Source organism: Cuculus canorus, chromosome 1 (genome assembly GCF_017976375.1).
Source record: "Cuculus canorus isolate bCucCan1 chromosome 1, bCucCan1.pri, whole genome shotgun sequence".
NCBI lineage: Eukaryota > Metazoa > Chordata > Aves > Cuculiformes > Cuculidae > Cuculus > Cuculus canorus.
Genome location: NC_071401.1, coordinates 42,201,708 through 42,221,140, shown reverse-complemented (window position 1 = coordinate 42,221,140; position 19,433 = coordinate 42,201,708). Strand labels below are relative to the sequence as shown.

Sequence of the window (19,433 nt, the reverse complement as noted above, 5' to 3'; positions counted from 1 at the left end):
AAAAGCTTGCCGAGTCCCTGACTGAACTTGCTCTTCCCTAAGACCCCCAACCCAAACAATGTACACAGACCTTTGTCTTACAGGCAGCACTTACAGGATGCTGCAAATTGTAGCAAAAACAACCCCAAACAATCCAGGTATGAAAGAGATGTCTTTATTCTGTTTCACCGCTCAGTTTACACATTAAAGGACTCCTGTTAAAAACTGCAGAAATTGAATGTAAACGATGACTAGTTTGTGCAACATGTGTCAACCAATGCGTTATGTGCAATTACAGAAACAATACTCAAATGGTGTCCACAAGAAATGGCAACAATTATACAGACATAAAAAAATATGCATTATTTTCATAAAATAAGTTTTTCTCATCTAATTGAGGATGACAAAACAGGCAGTTTATTTGCAGGGGATCCTTAATTACCTCTCACATTTACCCATTTGTACTGTTAATTTTCCCTTTCCTTTAAGAAAATACTTAGATAGGGTTCAATTTAATGTTTGTGATTGCTTTATTTGTGATTACTTCAAAAGCCTCTGATCACTGAACATATAAAACCCCAAAAATTTTAGTTAAAAAAATAAAATCAAATCTTAATTATATGTATCATACCAAACAGCTCAGAAACATTATCGTTTGGGCCAGCCTGCTTCTCCTCTTCCTTTGTGTTAAGATTACTACCACTTTTAGTAATCACACTTGCAAAAATAAATCCTTTGTGCAGTCCAGAAATCTGGACTTCACCCTCTTTCAGTTGATTCTTGTTAGAGAATTACTATGAGAAACAGAAAGGATGCAGGGTCATGAAGATCTTTTAAATCTTGGTCAAAGTTGTCTTGCTTTTGATCTACAAACCTTACGAGCTAAAGCCAGGAATATTTTGAAGGCACCATTGAATCAACTAATTTTTCCAAAGAACCAAGTTCATTGTCTACTTTAACAAAATTAATTCCCTAAAAGTTACCAAAATTCAGTGTATTTTCAAGCTTTCAGCAGGGCACTGTTTCAAGATTATTGATCGGGTCATTCAGGATATTAGGTTCCATTACTGTCAATCCAATATGTGTTGCAGAAATATTGATTAAATTGCTATGGAAGTAAAAATACTGCTGTTGTGTTTGGCTGGTTAGAAATCAAAAGGAACTTCTTCAATTATTTTTGCAGTGTGAACACTAAAACCAAATGATGCTTTATTGACGGTGTACAAGTTTACCTTTTTAAGTATTTTTTTCAGAAAGGCTTCACTGGTGAATTATTAGTGAAAACATTTCAGGAACTGTTCTGTTCATGTAACACTTAGGCACAGGTCTCGGGTCTAACGGAATGGTTATTTTTAATGCTCTGCAATTCTGTTCATACCTCTCCTTGGAAAATTTTTAACAAATGTCAGTTTGCCCTCAGAGTTAGGTCTGACCAACTGCTTCAGCCTTAGCACACCCATAGCCATGCAGCAGCCACACTTTATCCCTTTGCTACCAGCTTTTCTGTGGGTTGTGGAATACAATAGGAAGCAGAACTTCCATCCAGTATCCTGGGATTGGATATCCTTGCTATGAAAAAAGGGAAGGACTCCTTCACCTGGAGCACGCACTAGAATAGACTTGTCTCTCTGATCAATTCAACAAATTTCACTTTAGAGCTCCATAAACAGAGCACTGAGGTCTTAGTATTTCCCTCCTCTCTTTTTCCTCTCTTAATCACCAGGGCTACAAAATTAACACATGGATATTTTTCTTTCCCATTCAACATTTGAGTTCCAGAACGTTCTTTTAAAAGCAAATCATATCAAATTTAAATCAATCCGATTTGCTGAGGTGAAGGGAGTTCTGGGCTTCCAGACCCTCCTCATTCCATTACTTTTGTTCATCAATGGTTTTCTTGAAAGTATGAAGAGTTTCTGTTAATACTTTTTGCAATAAGCAGCAAAGCTAATGATACTTTTAAATGCTTATCTAAATATTTTGCAATATCCGTAAGCAACATAAAAGTATTGGGAATTAATCCTAGAGAGGGAGGTATAAGTGTAATGGTTTGCTTTAACAGAAGAAAGGCTGCGCCATCCTCTTAACGATGTACAGAGACCAATTAACCTAAATACACCTTCTTGAATTCCTTCAGGAGGGCACCAGGGTATCAATTTGGACACAAGCATTGTTAAGAGACACAGGTGAAGCAGGGTGATCAACTTCAAGGTTGGTACTAATACAGTTACTGAAGTAACAACACTAGTAATTTTTAATTAGCCAACAGTTTGTTTTCCTTAAGTACATGGTAAAGCTAACAGAGTTGCAATTTCCTATCAAACCACAGAAAAAACTGCTCAAAAAATTGCCAAAAGGCTTCTTTTGACATAAAGCTTATTTTGTTGCTAAGGTAATTAAACCTTTTTTTTTTAAATTGTTGAAAAGTGCATAATTTCTGTAACTCAAATGGAGTTCTCATGAAGCTGTTCACAGGGAAAACTTAATTAAAGCACCCATTTTCAACAGTTTGCAGCCTATTATAAAACATATACGTATTCCAGGGACGCATTTCTGGAACACTAGTTTTATTCTTTCCTCAAAGTCACAATCAACTTCCATCTCTGTTACCTTGGGCTGACAGACACCCCTCTGACACTCCTCATCTCCCAGCCCTGCTCCCCTCACACCCCCAGCAGTTTGTTCCTGTCCAGTGACTTCCAGAACAAGGCTCCTCATGGAATCTACCTGAATCACAGAAGGAACACCATTCTGAAGAACACTGTGGTTTCTTTGTACCAAGTCTAGCTGCCTTTTCAAAAGGATCAGTTAACGATACCAATAAATTTGTTAATAAGACCTGAAAACCTCACATCATTTAAGAACTCTTTTAATATATCCCAGGAATTTATTACATTTGAATTTAAAAAAGCAAAATCCTACATATAATCCAGGTAACTGAGGTCATACATATAAAATGAGAGCAAAATTTAAGCTCTCCATCAGAAAACTACATACCATTTCTGTGAAATCCCTGAACTGGGTTTTCATTTTTATGTTTCCAGGCAGAAGTACTGCAAGTTGCATTCTGACCAAATACTGTGCTATCCGGTTTTGCTTTTTGGAAACAGGATTGCTTCTGGGGAGATCTTGTTCTCAGCAACTGATTGTCCTTGTGGTTTAAAATGGAGCTCTCCTAGGTTAATAAAGAAACATTAATTTTAAAACCACTTTTAACACTAATCCAAAATGGGCTAAGTTGGTATCTAGCAATTGAAAGACCAGCAGTGAGTCTGACACTGGTGAGTCTCTAGGACAGTTTTGGTATTTGAGAATTGATTCCCATTATTACATTCACTTGTATAATCCACATCCAACGGGGTAACTGCGGCACGACCTCAGAGCAGATGGCTGGTTTTAGACATTAAAGATAAAATATCCATCTGTTCTTCCAGTAATCTTAAATGAGCAGAGTTCAAAATCCACCGTCAGTGGTCTATAAGACACTGACAATCTGCTCTTTACCTTGGCAGAGAAGTGGCACATCAGATACAGGAGTGAAGTCAGAGCTTGTCAGTACTGTCTCCCCTTAAAAAACTGTAAGCAACACTAAGTCATAGACCATAAACTCTTAAGACTGCAAGACTAATTACTAAGTGAGAGATGACTTTTGCTCTCCTCCAATTAAACTAGACTTGCTTCCCATTCTCTGGAAGAAGGAAAATTCCTTCCCATCAGTAGTAAGATTAAGCTTGGGAGCCTTGGCTGGAAAAAAGTATTGTCTTTTGCAGTTCTTCATTTTGTTTTTAAGACTGTTTTAAGTATTTAAACCACTGTACCCAAGCAGAAAGTCCCCATGCCAGCTATGGTCTAGGAAACTTGAGGCTAGTTTATGAAAAGATGAGGCAGACAATTTTTCCCAAAAACCATGCTCCTCCCCAAGCACGCATTTAAATACTTAGCAATAAAAAAATAAAGGAGCAAGAACAACAAACAGAAAAGGAAAAAACAAGAGCTAGACCACAAGACATCATATGCCATAAGCAGCCTCACAACTCCCTTTTATGGAGATAATTTAGTTTTCTCTGAAACTACCTTTGGCTTTGTCACAGAACACATTAATTTTATTGCCAGCTTACAATATTTGTCCTGCATTTATTTCTTGCTTTCAACGTAACACTTGAAATGATACTACATGAACATGGTCTATTATCATCCGACAGTCTCTCCTCTCCCTCAGGCTCCCTGAACATAAATAAAATAGGGAATGGACGCTTTAGTTGGGAAGCCTATCACTTTCGTATCAATTTAACACCTACCTTTGTCCTAAGAAGCTGAGATTTATTCTGAAGAATGCTGGTATTCACATCAGTTTCTCTGCAACTGTTTTCAGTCCCCACAGTATCCATAATGCTGCTTCCACAAGTCTGTGTATTGTACCCACTGTCCACCTGAATGCAAGAAGCAAGGCTTTAAATACGTACTGCAATTTATCACCAATAAATTGCTCTGATTCTCATACCTGATTTGACTCACATTTCATTATCAGAACTTGATCCAACAAACCAACTACCACCAGTTAATAACAAACAAATTGTATACTGACCTGTCAGAACTAACTTGGATAAAGTTAAATGTGTTATTGTTTAGCACTAAAATCATTTATAATTGCTATCCTAATGCCATTGAGAGGAAAAAGGGGACGGGGGAAGGAAAAAAAGAGACAATACAACCTGCGTGCCGCATCCACTAAGAGAATATAAACAGTTACTTCCAGAATGGTATACCTAACAGAGAAGCAAAAAGCAGATGTTTATGTTTACCTGAATACTACTGTTGTCACATGGAATTGTGCTGCTTTCTGCGAGGGGTGACATGCACATGCGAGAGTTTTCAATACTGAAAGTAATCCCTGTCATAAAGCTGGTCATGGGTGCATTGCTGTTGCCAACTGTGTCTTTTATCCAAGCATTTTCCTCTGATGCTTCAGCAGCATCAGCCATATCTACTGTATTATTTTCCTTTGAGCCTTCTATATCCCGAAATGCTGACAACCTTTGACAACAAGCTTCTGAGCGATCTGGTGTGATAGACACAGTTGCTACGACAAGATGTGTACCACGTGCAAAAGTATCACTGTCTTGCTGACGTAAGTTTATTCCATTAACCATTTCTGGGAAGCCAGTTTCTGCTGGAGAAGCATTTTCCTTGTCTTCCTCAGCCTCATCATGATTTTCAACAGTAATTGGTATCCTAATGACAGAAGTCTGATACTGGGCAGTTCCTCTACATGCCCCAAGTCTCATAGGAGAGCAATTTTTAATTGGAGAACAACCATCTATATAAGGAGTTCTTGTACTTGGAGGTGTCATTCTATTTGAGGAAGAAGGAATATCTGGAGAACAGAATTTAAATTTTCTTTGGTCTGTTCACAGAAGAAAAAAATAAAGAACAAAGTTACTCTATTATTTATCAGATGGAGTTAGAATCATAGAACCATTAAAGTTGGAAAAGACCTCTAAGATCATCAAGTTAAACCAATGTGCCTACTAAACAGTGTCCTCAAGTGCCACATCTACAAGTTTTTTGAATACCTCCAGAGAGGAAGACTCCGCTGCTTACCCAGGCAGCCTCTTCCAATGCGCCACCACTTTCAGTAGACAGTTTTTATCTAACATCCAATCTAAACCTCCCTTGACACAACTCCAGGACACTTCCTGTTGTCTTAGTCAAGTTAAAGTCAAAGTCACCAACACTAAAACCCTACAGTCCTTAAAATAGTTACATCCAACTAGGTAGTAATTTCACTGAGCATGGCCTCCCGGCTCTAAGGGAGAATTTAAACTGCATTTAAATTATAAGTGTAAAGGCAAGATTTTAATCCTGTTTCTACCACCAAATGTGTTTCCTATGACACAGCTTGTTGTACTGAAAGCTTTTGATTTTAAAATTGCAATATCACACACTGTTCACAGGGAAAATATGTGAAGTTTGGTTCTGTGGCTTTCTTCTGAAAAAAAAATATAATTACACAGATTCTATAGATATTTAAAAGAATGCAAGGTAGCAATAAAATTTAAGAAAATCAAATCTATCCAATCTTCATGTGTAATGGTGGTGAAACACCATAAAGCTCAGAGTCGCATATAAATGTGGTGTTAAGTCTTTGCAGGCAATGCATGAAACAAAATATAGACATTTTCTAGAGCAACAAGGACAAGATGTCACATGATTTGACAACACAATCTACAATCTTTGTCCAATGAAGATGCTTCCAGTCAGGCTAAAACAGAATAGTGACCTGACTTAGTTCAGGTACGAGTTTACACTCTCATTACACGAGATTAACCTTTTTAATTGTTTTCATTCCTATTAGGACTCCATTCTTTCTTCTAAAAGATTTTCCCTAGCTGTTTTTCTGCAAGCAGATACACTTACATCATTAACATATTTTACTGCTAAACAGTAAATGTGTCATACAGGAGGAATCTGCTGGTCTGCCAAGCACAGTAACTTATCTCCAAAGAGAAAAAAGTTCCATTAAGAACACACCAGGTTTTAATATGAAGTATATAAATCAACAAAGAATAATACATATATAATTAAACTATACCTGACAATGGCGTCTTTCTTATGTGAAAAGCAATTGGTGAAAACGTAGAACCATTTTCTGCAGGAGACCCCTCTGGAAACGTGGGACTGGTTATACTTCCCAGACTGTAAGTCCTTGTTCCTCCCTGAATAGGACTTGAGGAAAACTGACCCTACAGTAAAAAAATAAATAAGGCATATTTTCATAATGCAAACTTTGACTAAATACACAAATATATATATAAAGTGTTTGAATTAAAAAGCTTAATACAGCAGCACAAAGGAAAACAAATCCTCTACAACTGCCTAGTGACAATCTCTGTCTTTAGTTTAGCTTAAATATTCCAGTTGCAGCTCTTCATTTGGATTTAATGCCTCCACACAGGATAAGAGCAGTAGACTCAAACTGTCACATATTGGCCAACTAAGACCATAATATCTGTTCTACGCAAGAACTATGAAAAGCCTAAATAGGGAATTAATGCTGTACTAACATTAACAGTTAGTTAATTAACTAACTCAATTAACTTAATTAACTCAGTTTCTTACTCATAACAATGCAGATGAAAGCCAGCCACTATCTATATTTGATTGGAATCCATATTACCAAATTATTTAACTCAGCAGCAGACTAAAAATTGTAAAAAATTAAAATACTTTTCCTTTAGAGAAAGAGAATAGTGGTTGTGATCTTGCTTAAGAGCATGGTACAAAAAGAAAATTCACTTCCAGCAGCATAATTACATTGTAGGAATTCTTTACTAGGTTAATATAACGAGGACTTTTTCTTCCTAAGCCACCCTCTTTGCTGGGGTAACATTTTTTGATGCACTTCAGCTGCCAAACAGATGAAACTATACCACCTAAACCAGTTTAGCTGTGCTATGTCCACCGGGGAATAAGATTCATCTCGCATAATTTAAAAAAAACTAAACAGACCTTATAGTCTGTGTTCTAATAAATGTCTATTCATCGGAAATCTCTGGTCAATGGAAAAGAAAAAACCTTATATAGCACTGTGTTCAAAGATTCACAAGTCATTCCTTCCACTATAAATGAGTTTATCAACTAGAAGGGAAATAATTATATCACTTTCTCATATCAAATACTATTTCGGACAGCAGTTCATGCATTTAAACAGGTCTTTTATTTTGTATATACATTTTATGAAGAAAAATGGCTTCTTGAATGTGTATCAGTTTCTACTTCTTTCTAACAAATTATACTTTAATTCCTTCTATACAAAAGACCAGCAGCACAACATAAGAATGTGATATAATAAAGAGTCAGTAATGTACCCTTTCATGACTTTTTTGTTCCCATATTTTTCTGAATTTGAAAGAAAAAAACAATCCTTTGGTCTAATACCTACTCTCTCATAGTAAAAACATGGTTGCTCATCATGAAGTCTGATAGAATACAAAATCTGTAAAGCCTGCTTTAAGAACTACTCTTGTGTCAGCTAAGTCACATCCCATCCAGCCCCAAAACCAGGCTACTTACTGAGCTAGATGTTTCCAGAGGGCTTCTGCACCGAACTGGAGATATGTCAATTGAACAAAGCACTCCAAGTGGCTGACTACTGCATGGACTGCGTAGAGAAGGGGACAAACACTCAGATACACTTCCATTTTCTTCTAGAAACAGCTTTCTTCTGAGCGATGAAGAGCTCAGATTTTCCTGAGACTGATCTGCAAATTCATCAGTCCTGAAATATTCACCTAGAAACGCAGAGAAGTTATTCCTCATAAGTACACAAGAAATAGAAGTATCTTCCACTACAGAGACATATATAACTAAATTAAAACATTTAATCTAATCTACCAACACAGCAAGTAATTAAACCAATTTTGGCACCTATCCCAAAGGGTCACTTGTTACCAACAGTCAACTCTGTCTACAAAGGTTCCACATCTGCGTATCCTTGATATAGTCTGCATTTAAAAAAAACAAATATTGACTAAGCATCTACTTACAGACCTTTTATCAAATTTGTATTATTCTCCACATTTCACTTGTGAAAATTACATTATTTTACTACCCAAGCAACACTAGACCCTTTTTTGGTCTCCCACATGCTTTGACGGTCATCACAATACAAAGGCAAACTAGATTCAACTCAAAGAAAGTCAAAGCAATGAACAGTTTACAGTAGAAAAGCACAGAGATGGTAACAAAAAAGCATTACAGTACGCTGAAACATTTCTTGTAGATGAAACTTCTCAAATTCAAAATCTACACATTGATGGAAGTATTTTTAAGGCAAAATTCAAAAGCAATACAGTTCCGTTTTTCTGTTTTAATTTGGATGATCCACAATCAGGATTGTGAACTTCAACACTGACATGACATAGAAACATACACCCAGAAAACTCTGAGGTGGCCATACCCACTATGCCCATATTTGAACTGTTAAGAAGAAGCCTTTCCAGACCTCTCGGCTGAAAAGCTGGCAACAAATATTTGACACAGCAGTTACGATCAGAGAGTGAATTTGGACTTCTCGTCTTCCCACTTGGCCATCACAGGTTTTTTTTTGCCACCACACAACTACTTGTCACCACCACTGCGTCAGTCCAATTAAAGGCACAGAATTAGAGCACAGCTCGCTCAAGGTAAGGTTGGGCTATAAGCCTCACATCCAGTAATCTGCCAGTCTAACAGTTCTGACAAGCTGTTTTAGAGCAGTATCTTCTGCTGACTACCTTTTATGAATTCAGAATTGTGAGTTCCAATTGTCCTCCACATCCCTCCTCTTTTAAATTATGATTTGAATGCAGACAAAGATAAGTCATACATTCCTTGCATCACACTGTCTATTTAGAACATACTTAGTTTTCATTCATACATTAGGTTTTCAATATTTCTTAGGACCAAAAACCTCAAAGAAGACAAAATCAAGTTTTCTAATTAGACATTTATAATTAAATTTAGATATTGCATGACATACCTAGTATTTTCTCTAAATTAAAATCCACTGGCAAAGACAGTACTGTCTGACAAGCAGCTGCAATGAATAAAACCAACAAAATTAGCTTGTAGTGACCATTTACTAAAACTGTAGAAACAAAAATTCATTCTCAAATTGCACTGAAATTGAGCTATTTAAGTTATAGTTGCAATAAGAAAAAGCGTTAATTAAAGCTAGGATCCCAATTTGACAACACCATATGCAGCATTCTCAGGCATAGAGATAAATAAAATCAAGGATCGTAACACAAAAGCCTCTAGAGAGGCATTCTTAACTAAGGAGAGGTCTCTAAAGAAAGACAGGATTCAAAAGAAAATGGGAGAAAGATCAGCAAAACATCCTGGAGGAAAACACTAAGTTTTCTGAAATGCAATAGTTTAAAAGATGTCTTAAGATTTCTGCTATTTATTTGGCAGAGAAAGCAATCAAGACTATCTAACCCTAAACAATCCAACACATTAAAGGTTCCTTGAAACTGTGATTTACCCATAAACCTGAGGCTTATATGCACCTTAATATAGAAAAAGTGCATACACTGAATTGGAAAAAGTGCTCTCTACAGTCTACAGAGGACTTCTACTTTTGAAAAAATTTGAAAGAGTATAACAGAATTATCTGAAAAAATTACCTTAAAATTAATAGTATCACAGAGTTCCAAGAAAAAGGTTTCTACAGTAATATTAACAAAAAAAATTTCCCTTTTGAAATTAAATAACCATTAGAAATGGTTAATTTCATTTCAGAGAAAGCCTGTAATTTCAGATGTAGCCTTTTACCCACCATTGCTTTTCCCAGGCTGCAAAGTTAGCTGTCTTCCAATTGGAGAAATACTATTTAGATCTATGGCTGTAAAACAGAAAAGAACTTAAATTTAAGAATGCATCGCATATAGAGTTTTGAAATCTTAGCAGCAGTAGTTAGAATACTTAATACAACTAATCAAATTTTTTGCACCAAAGTGCGGAAAAGATGAGAAAGGATAACTGAAGAAAAGTTAACATTATAGCTGATTAAGAGAATTTCAACAGCTTTCTGTTTAAAAAAAAAAAAGCTTAGTGAAGTAGAATCAGCTTCGCCCAAATCTTTGTCTCCTACAGGCTTCTCTACTTTACAAATTTAAAAGAAACTCAGTTTACTGTTAGCCAGAGAGGCCATGTTCAAGTAAATAACACTGCCAGAAAATCATGCAGTCTGACTGGAAGACAAAGATAAAATTTAACACTCTATTCTTTTTATACAGCTATGGAACACAGAGCATTTTCTTTCACCACTCACTCAGGTCTATGGTTCTGCCCAAGTAGTGATGATCCTACAAATGACAATTAAAAATACACTATCCACAAGCTGCATCTCCTCGATAAAATAATTTAACAGTTGAGCCTCACACAAATCTTTCAAAAAGTCCCAATTAAATAATTTCCTACCAAACAATACTGAAGGCAAACAGCACTTTATAGCTGACGTTTATGCAGCTTGTAATCCATTTAGTATGTATTCTGTTGGTTATACATAAATTTTATCAGCAGCATTAATAATAAAATCCAATAAAGTTATAAATTAAATTTAGAAATCCCACAACCCTAAACAGTGACAGTCAGCTAGCAGGACATTAGAGGACAACAAGAATTCACATAACAAGTAAGGGTAGAAAAATACAGAACTAATTTCTTATATATTTCTATTGGCAGGAAAGCAGTCAAAATAAGTCAGATGTGCAGATATGAAGCCAGGAGGGAGGAATGAATGAAGCCAGGAGGGAGGGAGGGAGGGATGAAGCCAGGAGGGAGGGATGAAGCCAGAAGATGTGGCTGTTAGCAGTATTGACACAGTAAAGTTACGTGTGTAAATTAAACTGCTTGAAGACATATTATGAAAAGAAAAAAGATTTAAAAACTTGAAGCAAGACTATAAAAATGAAAAATTCTGAAATATTACGGATTAATAACTTATTTTGAAACAAGAAAGCACTTGGAGAGAACAGCTAAAAATCTACCAGTTGTGCCATCTCTTATCATTGTTTCTTAAAATTTAAACTGAGGTTGAAAAAAAAGTTATGCTTGATAATTCCTAGATAATTGTGGATGGACACAAAAGCAACTTACTTCTAGTTGAATTAAACTGAGAAACTTGCTTGCCTTCATGCTCAGTCCAGGGAGATGGAACTATGAGTCTTTTTGTAAAAAACTAGAGTGGAATAGAAAGAAAGCATCTAAGCATTTTTTAAAGTTGGAGACTCTCAACTTAAATTTAGATTAGGACCGTGAACAAGAAGAAATTAAGTCATCTCTTTTGCTACTTGGCTCTCTTTATTACAATTTTAACTCTTCCGTCCCCCAATCCTATAATTATAATCCTATAGTTATCCCTTATACCAAATAATATTTCATCTTTTCAGGCCAGGAGTGGTTAAAGAAAAAATTTGAATTGAAGACGACCCACAAGTTCTTACAACATGTACCACCTCAGATCTTTCAAGACTGCAGAGCAAAAACTGCTCATAAGTTTCATTTCACACCAATTATTAATTTTAAAATTTCAATTTTCTCTACCATACTTATTCAGTTCGTCAAATTGTTGTATTTTAACAATTGAGCTGTTTTGCAGAAGTGCTACAGACACCGCAGTAACAATAAAAGAAGCAGACAATGAAAGCTTTTTGGCAAAGTTATTAGTGTATTTGACTACACTAGCAGTGAAATATTTATGAGTATTTCGAACCAGAAACTGCATCTGCTGTCACAGCTCCACTCTACTACACTGTGATGCTGAGGAGATGAGCATTATTACATAGCTCCACGAAATACGTGGCACATTCTGTTCTCAAAATAAAAGGAAGACTTAAAGCAAATGAAAAAAAAAATCAGCTTGAAACACCCAACTATTAAAGGCATAATTTTTATAACAGACTTGGTTTCAAGCTGTTCAACTGCATAATCCATTAGCTTATGCCTCACAAATAAGAAATATCCTTTCTAAAGTAGATTTAGAACAGCAGAGGATCTTAGCTGCAGGTCAACTACCTAGCACCTTTATGGAATCAGAAAACACAGTTTTGTGTATAGGGACAGAAACTGATAACAGCATGACATAATATAAAAAGGTCAATAACACTAAGGAAGACTTACCTATGAGAGCTTTATTTTATTTTATATTTTTAAACTGAAATAATTTTGAAGACTTCTATAGTGAAGACTTTGCTTTTCCTTCTACACTAAACAAGTGGATAGTAAAAAAATTAAATAAGTTACATTCCACTAGCCAAGCAACATGTCAGAAAAATCTGCTGTTTTGACACAGGTACGTGAAAGAAGACAGGAAGAAAAAGACTGTATGGATTCCAACTCCAACTGCAAGGAATGAGGACACAAAATCACTCTCACTGACCAGTAAAACAGAACTATTTTATAATAGACATGGATCGTTTTTATAGATAAGCACCTAAAAAAAAATCAATACTTGATAGCACAGCAAATTTTATTACCTCCTCAATGGCTTTTTGCCTTCTGTCTTCTGTCTCCTTATCAATTCTGAGTAACAAAAAACAACTCCATTATCAAAGCCATCACACAATTGGAAAAAAACAGCAAAGTCCAACCATGTAATCTTTTACAGATGCTTGAGAAACACTATAAATGAAGCCACACTAAATCTTATGTTTTTACTGTTATGTACAAAAATCAAATAGTATAAATTTAGAAATACAAATGCACTTCTAGTTACTTCAGTTCATTTGAAAAATATCTGTACCATTTATAAGTACACACTTGCAAATCTTCTATTTATTCCTTGTATCAGCAAGTATTTTTAACTAGACAAAAGCTCAATCATAACTGATCTTCCAAAATAATCCACACAGTTAAGTTGAACTTGTCAAATGAATGGATTTTACCATTCAAGCTGCCAAGAGATTAGTCTTATAAAAGTCAGTGCAAAATCAAACAATAAAAACAGCTGTGAGGAACAAAAATAGCAACAGAAGATACTCATGGAACATCTGCATTCTCAAATTCATGACACTGCCCACTTTCCCAGCAGAGTTCCCCCTTTCAAATGGCTAGTCTGCTGTATTTTTTTCAAGGTACAACATTCTATTTCAGTTTGAATCAATTAACTTATTCCCCCATGCAGCTTTTAACACAGGTTGTTTTTCTTTTTTTTTTTTTTAAACTATTGTAGTTACTTCAGTCATCTTCAAATGACATGTGAGATTCTACAACTGTACTTCCTTTAATGGTCATCTGCAAGTCACTTTCAGTCACTACTATAATATAAGCTTCCAAAATTTTACAGTGGATCAATGACTACTCATCATCTTTGCTGAATTGCATAATACATTCGGACACTGACAGTCTATCTGAATAATCCCTGAATAATTTTAAAGGTCAGTCAGATAAGACTTTGTTAGGTACACAAACACATGTAGATGTACCTAATACATATACAGACTTTCCCTCAGAGCTGCCTCTGATGCTAATTGGACTTTGAATAGATTTGCATACATGGACATAGCATCTTCAACTAGACCTGCCCAAATGATGCCAAAATGACAGTTCTATGAAGACATTTGCACAAAACCCAGTTATTGTACCAAGTAAATAAGCATACAATCATTGTAGATTTATGCATAGTGGACCATGAGTAATAAGAGTCTTTACAAACCAGATTACAAGGGAGAAACAGAGGAACCAGGAAAAGTGTTCCCTCTAAAAGTGTTGGTTAGTGCACAAGAGGATGCTTAACTCCAGGAAAATAACTAAGTGAAAACATCATATTTGTTTTAACAGGAATAAAAACAAACCAGTCTTGTAAGTACTTTAGAGCAACGGAGCACTTGCAACTCTGACAACTATGAAAGATGCAGTGCAGTTTTTATAACACAACCTATAATAGCATAGCATCAAATCGAGAAACATTCTATTTCTACCAGTAGAAATAAAAAAAAAAAAAGGAGAAAACCTTGTAGACAGGACTGTGTCACTGTGTCTACTCAATTACTGACAGATTATTTTTCACTAAGACAGTCTGCCAGAAAAAAGTTCTCCTAGTCTTAAGCAGGGCAGTAAACACAGTGTATGGATGATGCCCAGTATATGGAAGCTCTGATACTGCACAAAACTTAGTTTACACTGATACTCTTACACATACTAAACTTCAGAAAGTGCTCATGAGCTTTTACACTGTGCTGCTACCCAAACTGTTTTTACTGCATAGTGGAGACTTAACAGTTTGAAATAGTTACACACCAAATTTCTTATGCTAGTGGTTCTTTGCAACAAAATGACTCGTTAACAGTATTATTAAAATGGAGTATATATTTTGGTTAACCTTATGCATCGACTCCAAAAACTCAATTATTTTATCAGGAACTTTTAATATCAAGAACTGAATTTATTACACTTTAGTTTCCATAAAGCAGTATTTATGAAATGTAAATTAAATTAGTCACCATACGAACTCATACACACATGCACATAAAACTATAGGCATTTGACCATGTTTCCAGGCATCAGAAATAACCACTTCAGTCAGTACTACACTGCAATGTGCAAGCACAGACACAGCAAATCTACCCATAGACAAACTAGTCACTTTCTAGTGGTATTGGAGGGGTGGAGAACCTCCCTTGAGGACAGGCTGGAAGAGTTGGGGTTGTTCAGCCTGGAGAAGACTCTGAGGAGACCTTATAGTCACCTTCCAGTACCTGAACTGGGCCTTCAAGAAAGCTGAGGAGGGACTTTTTACAGAGGCTTGTAGTGACAGGACTAGGTGGAATGGCTATAAATTGGAGAGGGGCAGATTTAGGCTAGACATAAGGAAGAATTTCTTCACTATTAGAGCGGTGAGGCACAGGAAGAGGTTGCCCAGGGAAGTTGTGGATGCCCCATCACTGAAGGTGTTCAAGGCCAGGCTGGATGAGGCCCCAAGCAGCCTGGTCTTGTGGGACGTGTCCTTGCACATCACAGGGGAGTTGGAACTACATGATCTTTAAGGTCCCTTCCAAACCAAACTATTCTATGCTTCTATGACATCAGATGATGAAAAATAAAAATCATAGTTTGTATAGAACAGTGAGACAGACTGAAAGGACCCACTGAGACAATGCATGTTTATATCTATAGGCCATACTACTAATCATCATTGGAACTGTCACGCGAGCCACCTAAATTAAAGCTAGTCTATGTGTCTTCTAATAAGCTTACAGAAACAATGCAATCAACTCCCTAAAAATATGAGGCTTAAGGCTTTATTACATGTAAGAAGCATTCATCTGAAACCTACTGGCTGCTAGAGGAATACCAAGATGTTAAGAAAAATATGATCAACATTAAGACATGGCAACTGACAAATAGAGCTGAGAACAGTTATATTCTTCCTATATCTCTGCCGTAGCAAGAAAACAGTATTTGTTTGTATACCTCTTCCTTGTCAAAATGAGAGATGTAGCTACAGTCAGACAGTAAAAACAATAGGTCTAATTTGCAATATTGGGAGGCTTCTTGCCCTAACCATCCCTCTGTCTTTCATTTCACTCATAGGATTTGAAAGTCCTATAGGCATAAACAGGATTCACAGACTTCTATTTTCTGTTACTGTGGTTCTTCATGCCACGAGGCGAAGTTGTTTGTGCAAGTTCATGTCTGAGAAACGTATGACAGCATTTACAGGATCCACCACTGGTGGCCTTGCCTTAGCACGGGGTCCTGTACTATCAGTAAGGCCTCAAGGTAAGCTTGTGAATAACAAGCCTGTTCTACTTACTCCCTTGTTTTGCCCATGGAAGTTGTTTTCACACAAATGAAAAAGTTGAGATCAAGATTCCCAAATTATTTCAGGTAACTAGCCATCTCCTCCTCAAGGACAGCAAGCTTACTGGCCTTCCCTCCTTCACATGAGGCTCATTCTATACCTTTCAAAACCAGTACCGGCTTGCCTAGCTACTTCTCCCAGCTCTACCCTGCTGCAGGAGTCCCCAAGACCAGAGAAGGTGACACTTGATAGGACTCAGTATGGAAAACTCCGGAAAGATTCATTGTGTTGGGACAAGGAGAGTTATCTTGGTAACAATCATCGGCAAGATATTTTTCTCGCTTCCCGTGTCTGCTTTTATCTGGCTGTCTTCCAAACTACAATCAGAGTGGATCAGCAATTCTTAACATAAAAAAAAGCAACACAGAGGCAGCCTCATCTAAATACTATATCCACATCAGGGACACATAAAAATCTATTTAAAAGATCTGAATAAGGAGTCTTTAATGCTGTGTTGAAATGTCAATAAAGCAAAAGAACAGTGTTCTAATAGTCAAGCTAAGTTAACTGCAGCAAAACAGATGGCAAGTTACCTAGCATGACTCAAATGCATCGCTTGACGTCGAACATCTTCCGAGTCAATTTCCACAGGATTTATTAGAGCAAGCTGCTCAATAGACCATCTAAATTTTCCTGGTGTCTAGAAAAAAAAAAAGTAACATCTTAATGCTTGCTAGCCTAAAAAGATAAAACTACAGGATAAATGTCAATGGAACAATACAATCATAACTTCCATGTAGTTTCTGTTGAAGACAACCAAAAGAGTACCTATGTATTGAAGTGATCTGCTTAAAAAAAAATTAGTAAGTCAATCAGGCTTCTTTATCCTGGTAGGATATTACACTGATTTACAAGACAACACGAGGTGGATAATTACAGCTAATAGTTACAAACTGAGGTGTCAATTTCTTCTCAATTTCTGAGGACAGATCTACTAAAGATATAGAACCTGGGATAAAATTTGGTTACTTCTAGATTGCCATAATCAAAATTATGGTTCCATGAAAAACCAGTGTCTGCATCTAACCCAAATTATCCAATAATAGAGCAGCCTTCCTTTCACCACACCTTTCCAAGAAGGCTTGGGAGTTGCAACCCCATGCAAGGTCTCAGTCAATGCCATGCACAATTCAAAACAAAACCCCATTAAAAAAACAAAACAGCTTCATCCCTCTATTTAACACTTAATTACAAAAGACTGTTCCAGTAGGTATTTGAAAAACAGAAGTGCAATTAAGTTTTAATTGCATCCAGCCTGCTGAGCACATAAGTAGGAGCTGGTCTTGTTTCAGTTTGAGTAGGATAACAGTACCACATGCAACTGTCCGTTATCTACTTTCAACTGGTTTTAGCACTCAGTGGGTAGATGCTCATCTACTACTACACCTAACTGCTAAAGAACTGAAGAAAAACCACAACAGGAAAGTAAGAAAGCTAACTGACAATGTTAGTATTAAAAGTAGCATGCTCCTGCAATCAGAAGACACACCAAATACCCCAGAACTCTTTGGGTTAGTATATAAGTAAGCTAAATAAAATATACTTTTTAATGCATTTCAAAACATTAGAACCACATCCATATAGTTGGGCAAACAAAAACTAGATCTTACAGATGAGGATTTTGTTGATTTAAACACCAAAGGACTGGAGACAATCTGCTCCTGAAGAGTGTAATAATCGCTGGGGCTTTCAAAAGGATTCAGGAATGTGACTTGTCCTGGACTTTCTGGTGTTATCTGCATTTTAGCTTCTCTTGTATCACCCATAATACTAAACTACACCTAGAAAAGAGAGAAGAGGAATAAATGGACAGGGGTAAAAAAAAGGAAATTATAATTTTGACTTTTGGGTGTCACCTGGACGGTTTCAGAAGATAATCAGTCACTTCTAAGAAGCCAAAACCATTTAAAAGACAAACAAAAATGAAGTTAGTTTTGGCTTGTACTTGCTGACATGAGAAGCTGATAAATAAAGCTCGTAAGAGGAACAATTGAAATAAGGAGAACCTATGAAAACTAAGAAAAGAAACAAAAGTGAAAAGGTGATTTACAACAAATAAGAACAACCAGAAAAACAAAAGGAAAAAAACAACTAAAGAAAACTACCATAAGAAACAAAACGTTGGCAAAGACAAACATATTGCTGCAGAATGTAGGCAGCCAACCCCATGAGACCAGGGGCAAAAATCCCCTCTGAAACATCCCGCCTCACTCCGGCGGGAGAACCACCTCCCCCGGGGAAGGAAGGGAGGGAGAGGGGGAAGGAACTCGGGGAAGGAACTCAGGGGAGGGAGGGCGAAAAGGGGGGAAGCCAGGGAAGGGCGAAAAGGGGGGAAGCCAGGGAAGGGCGAAAAGGGGGGAAGCCAGGGAAGGGCGAAAAGGGGGGAAGCCAGGGAAGGGCGAAAAGGGGGGAAGCCAGGGAAGGGCGAAAAGGGGGGAAGCCAGGGAAGGAGGAAAGGAAGCCAGGGAAGGGAGAGGGGGAAAAGAAACCAGGGAAGGGAGGGGGGAAAGGAAGCCAGGGAAGGGAGGGGGGAAAGGAAGCCAGGGAAGGGAGGGGAAGAAGGGAGAGGAGAAGGGGGAAAGGAGGAAAGGGAGAGGGGGAGGAAGCCAGGGAAGGGGGGAAGCGGGGGGGGAAGGAAGCCAGGGAAGGGGGGAAGGGAGGAAGCAAGGGAAGGGGCGAAGGGAAAAGAGGGGAAAAGGAAGCAACGGAATAAACTAGGGGCAGGGAAGCAAGCAGAGGAAGAGCGGGGAGGGTAGCAAGGGAAGAGAGCGAGGGGGAAGCAAGTAAGCGCGGGAGGGCAGAAGACTAGAGAAGGGAGAGGGTAGAAGACAAGAGAACGGGGAGAGAACGGCCGGCGGCTCCGCTGCCTCTGCCGCCCTCCCCCCCGTCATCCCTGGTGCCCGGGAGAACGGGGCCTGCGGGAGCTGCCGGCCCGGCTCTCCTCTCCCTGCTCCCCGGCCCAGGGGCGGCAGGTACCTCCGCCGAGGCCGCCCCGCTCATGCTCGCACGGCGCCCGCCGCGCCGGGGCCGCTCTTTAACTCGCCCCGCCCCCCGCGGCGGCCAATCGCCGGCAGCGCGCGCCGCTGTCGGGCCAATGGCTGCGGGC

At 37.8% G+C, this 19,433-nt stretch overlaps 1 protein-coding gene across 2 annotated transcripts; it reads right to left on the bottom strand.

The window, feature by feature from the left end:
* Positions 1–133: 133 nt before the first annotated feature.
* Positions 134–19,386, bottom strand: BORA (BORA aurora kinase A activator). 2 transcript variants are annotated; one of them, XM_054056945.1, is made up of 12 exons: positions 19,304–19,386; positions 17,938–18,108; positions 16,861–16,967; positions 13,002–13,047; positions 11,623–11,704; positions 10,301–10,366; positions 9,500–9,556; positions 8,053–8,270; positions 6,572–6,722; positions 4,782–5,383; positions 4,278–4,409; positions 134–3,154 (listed from the first exon to the last, which is right to left on the bottom strand). In XM_054056945.1, the coding sequence occupies exons 2-12, from the start codon at positions 18,091–18,093 to the stop codon at positions 2,969–2,971; spliced, it is 1,803 nt and encodes a 600-aa protein (XP_053912920.1). In that variant the 5' UTR covers positions 18,094–18,108; positions 19,304–19,386; the 3' UTR covers positions 134–2,968. The 2 variants fall into 2 exon arrangements, with proteins under 2 accessions (XP_053912920.1, XP_009554339.2); XM_009556044.2 differs by lacking the exon at positions 19,304–19,386 and having other exon boundaries at positions 17,938–18,553.
* Positions 19,387–19,433: the final 47 nt, after the last annotated feature.